This window comes from Dermacentor andersoni, chromosome 3 (genome assembly GCF_023375885.2).
Source record: "Dermacentor andersoni chromosome 3, qqDerAnde1_hic_scaffold, whole genome shotgun sequence".
Classification (NCBI taxonomy): domain Eukaryota; kingdom Metazoa; phylum Arthropoda; class Arachnida; order Ixodida; family Ixodidae; genus Dermacentor; species Dermacentor andersoni.
The window spans coordinates 157,583,316-157,587,450 of NC_092816.1; the positions used below are offsets into that span (position 1 = coordinate 157,583,316).

Consider the following 4,135-nt stretch of genomic DNA (forward strand, 5'->3'; position numbering starts at 1 on the left):
CGCATGACTGATACCACCCTTCGCGACCACAAGTGGAACACTTGTTTATATTACTTGGATGGCATAGTTGTTTTCTCAATGAATTTGCGACACATCTCGTCCATCGGCATGACATCGTAACATCTCTCACTTCAGCTGGCCTACAGCTCAACCTAAAGAAGTGCCATTTCGTTGCCCGAAAATTAACTCTCTTGGTTCACGTTGTCTCGAAAGGCGGCATCCTTCCCGATCCCGACAAGCTTAGCGCAGTCGCCGATTTTCTAAAGCCCACACTTATCAACGTCCCGCGAAGTTTCATAGACCTGTTCTTATTTTCGTCGCTGTGTCCCGAAATACGCCTTTATCAACGCACCATATTCTGCCGAGCTAACGCGTCTAAGTGCGCTACAATTCCAGATGTTGCCCAATTGGCTGAAGATCCACGCCAGCTGGCTTACTCGCAAACTAGCTAAGATACAGGGCATCAGAAAACACGATGTGACAGTCATTAGGTGACACCCAGCTTTCCTGCCGGTCCGATTGTTTGACTTTGGATACCACATCACACCCCTAGCCTTTCTTCTAAACTACTTGCACGGTACCACGGTCCGTACCGTACCATCGAGGCCACCTTACCTGTGAACTATATCGTTGAGCCAGTCACCCTATCGCCGGAACTTCGTTGTCGGGGTCGCGAGACAGTGAATGTTAACCGCCTAAAGCCATATTACGAGCCCCTCACCTTGTCTGCTCTCTGAGTCGCCAGGATGGCTCCGTTTTCGACCCGGCGCCAATGTAATGAAGCAGACGCGCTTCGGGGTTCCACTTGCATCGCAGAGACGATGACGACGACCCGTGCGGTGATTAGGACAGGCCTCGTGCTGTTCGCTGCTGCTAGGCCGCTGTTAGATTTATTACCGCTTGTGTAAGTAAACTTCATTACAGATGGAAGAAAGTAAAATTCTTGTCTACGTGTGTGGATTGAGCAAGAAGCTACGCATGAATCAAAGATGCAGAGGAAGGAAAGATTCTGTTTTGAGCTTTCCGCTCTGTGCTCTTAGGTGGATATTTAGTTTTCTGTTTTCGCGGAAACGGGCGTTTAGTGCATCCAGGCCCTGGTGAGACCCCTGTCACACGGGCACTCTAAAGTCCTTTAGGTAAGGGGACATCTACCGGAAAGGCGTTCAAGTGCAGTGACACACGACAAAGGAGGATCTCCTTTACGGCAAAGTGCCTTTTCGGGAAAGGAGATCGCGCAACTACTTTTCGAGCGGAAAAGGAGTTACTCTCGTACACAGCGTGCACAACTCGTCAATAGAAGGAAACCTCCCACACAACTACGGTGCCCATAGGTATTTTTTTTTTTACCTTGCGAAAATGTTTTAATTGTTAGGGGTGATACAATTTGTCGAACAGTGAAGGTTTCCTCTAGCTATACTCTCAAACGCTCGCATAACGTCGCTAGTGCCGCCATGTTGAATTCCGGCAGTGTCGTCGTCGTTTGCTGCGCGCATGTGGTGTGTTCGCGTCGCGAGATGGAGACTGCACAATCATCGCCCGCAGGAAATACCCAGAAGAAACCACAGTTGTTGGAATAACATATTGAATAAAACGCGTTACGCCTGCGCACACAAAGGAAGGGACGACAAAGACGTGAAAAAGGACGACAGAAACGTGTTCATCACCAGAATAAACAGCACGCACAGCCGTGATACAGAATTCTAGCCACTGTAGCCGTGACGCACAGCAAAACGCCGGCTGCACATAGTTGCTGGACCAAGTTAAATGGCTGCTAACAACGCAAAAACGCGAATAAAATAAAGGACTATAAGCATTATTAGCTATCAACAATGAAAACAGTATATTTTTAGGTTCTACAGTAGCTAAGTGTAATTAAATACGCAGCTTTTTAGGAATGTTTTCTCTCTTGTGGCTTTAACAGCCAGCGCTATTTTTCTTGCGGCGTTCATCTGAAGAACTACCTAAAGAAGTTCAATGCGGTGCCGTGTGTCATCGGCGCAACTCCTTTCTGCAAAGGATCCTACAGAGTAGCAAAAGGGGTTTACTGGAAAGGACTTTAGTTTTGCCCGTGTGTAAGGGGTATGAGACCCGCTGCTAAGAATAAAGGGCGCACCTGTATGGACGAGTTGTCCATGATGGCGGCCACCGTGGCCGGCATGGTGACCGTCGTAGTGGTGGGCTCGTGGGTGCGCGGCCGAAACGAGGCGAGCAGCCGCACCCAGCGACGCCACGTAGACTGCGACGCCGAAGTCGTGGCAGACGGAGCCGCCGCGGGTCCCCGTGGCGAGGAAGACCATGGGCTGAGTACTTGGGTCTCGCCGTCCTCGGATTTCATGGCGAAGTCTGCTGTTCTTCTTGATGTTAATGATGATGATTCCTTGTGCATTGACAAAAATTTGCTGTAGGGGTTATGCCATGAATCGGGTGGTAATTTAATAAGCGAAGAGAGAGAGAGAGCGAAATAAATAAATGTTTGTTAGTGAACCAGAGAGAGACACAGACTTTCTCTCTTCGCTTTCAGGTGGGCGGCTTGCTGATTTCAGGAATCCGTGAGCTGCAATCCATGAGCGAAACAAAAAGAGATGTCAACGAAGGTATGAAAGAAACTGATAATAAATCAAATTACGCAGTGTATAATAGGATAGTCGGCATTGCATAAACAGATAAATGTAAATAGAACATTAGTTATCATACGAGTAAAGAAAATGGTTGATGTGAGCAATAACGTAAATTTTGAATACCCTGACTCTATTATTATGATTTGTCTTTTGCCATATCAATTTTTTATTTCAATAAAAGACAAATAAGCGAATCCTCTAAACGAGAACTATCATTTGGGTAATCCTTTTGTGTCGCGTATATAGTTTCGCAAAGTTTCCCAGATTTCTGCCCTAACCAAGATCTCAACACCGATGCTTCAAGTCAGAGATGATGATGATGATGATTGTCCTATATTATGGCGCATGCCTACTAAGGGAGCTAGGCTACGTATCGGGCGTCAGGAGGTAGCTTCAGAGAATTCTCATTTCAAGAGGACAAATGTAATTAAAGTGAAAAAGAACAGTAGTGCTTCCTCTTTTTCACGATCTAAAAGGCAGTTCACTCCATATATGCCATCATAATGATGAAGCCCCTATAGGCTGTGGGGCCTACCAAATATATGGGATTCGCCAGGAGCCGTGTGGCACCGGATGATTCTATTTTATGGTGTCTTTGTTTTACTATTGTCTATTGCACTCTGAGCATCGGGAATTACGGATAGGAATGCTTGTTGAGGCATTACTTCCTGTGTGAAACAAAATGGCTACTGTGGTAGTTTCTTTGATTTAGGATTTCGCCATTTCTATTCGATGTTTTCTTTACATGGATTGCTTTAAAGTCTTAGTTCTTTACTATAGCAGTCCTTTATCAAGGAATCCTTAACGTAATTGATAGAGTGAGTTAGTTTCTATTCCCAATCACGCATAATTTTTACTTGTTGGCAAATCTCTTATTGCGTGTTTTTTTGTTCGTTCCCATGGCATGGCATGGCAAGAACTTTATTTTAGTCCAGAGAAACTAGGGTCCGAGGGCACAAGCCCCCAGGCTATGTCGGTGGTTCCGCCCACGTAGCCACCGGTAGGCCAAAGGCTTTCCCGATGTCGTGAGCTCTCCGGACGGCCAGGAGTTGATCTTGGAGGACTTCGCTGGATATGCGCCGACTCCAGTCCTCCTCACTGTTGAGATCCGAAGCCCTTTGGTTGGGGCACAGCCAGAACATGTGATCAAATAGACACGGAGTGCGTCCACAACTTTTACATTCCGCGGGAAAATCCCGGTCAATTTTGTTATGCACAAAAGTTGTGGGATAAGATTTAGTTTGAATCATTCTTAATGTGACTGCCTGGGCTCGGTTGAGCTTCTGATGGGGGGGAGGAAAAAACCTCCTGCCTTCCCTATAGTGTGAGGTGATCTCGTGAAAAGTAGTAAGTGGGTCTTTGTAGGAGCCGCAGTCATCCTGGAGCAGTTCCTGATCTGATGCGCGGCATGTGAGATCTCGCACAGCAGAGTGAGCTTGCTCGTTAGGATTGCAGCCACTGGGGCTGACCGAGTGGCCCTGATGAGCCGGAAACCAGACTAGGTGTGAGCTATCCAG

General features: G+C 46.9%; 1 protein-coding gene across 1 annotated transcript in view; it reads right to left on the minus strand.

Annotated features, from left to right (window-relative positions):
- LOC129382878 (uncharacterized) overlaps positions 1–2,533 on the minus strand; it is a 10,659-nt gene extending 8,126 nt beyond the window's left edge. Inside the window, exon 1 of the mRNA XM_055067110.2 lies at positions 2,114–2,533. Within this exon, the coding sequence (XP_054923085.2) occupies positions 2,114–2,386 (273 nt within the window). The 5' untranslated portion in view covers positions 2,387–2,533. The remainder of the gene's footprint in view (positions 1–2,113) is intronic.
- Positions 2,534–4,135: the final 1,602 nt, after the last annotated feature.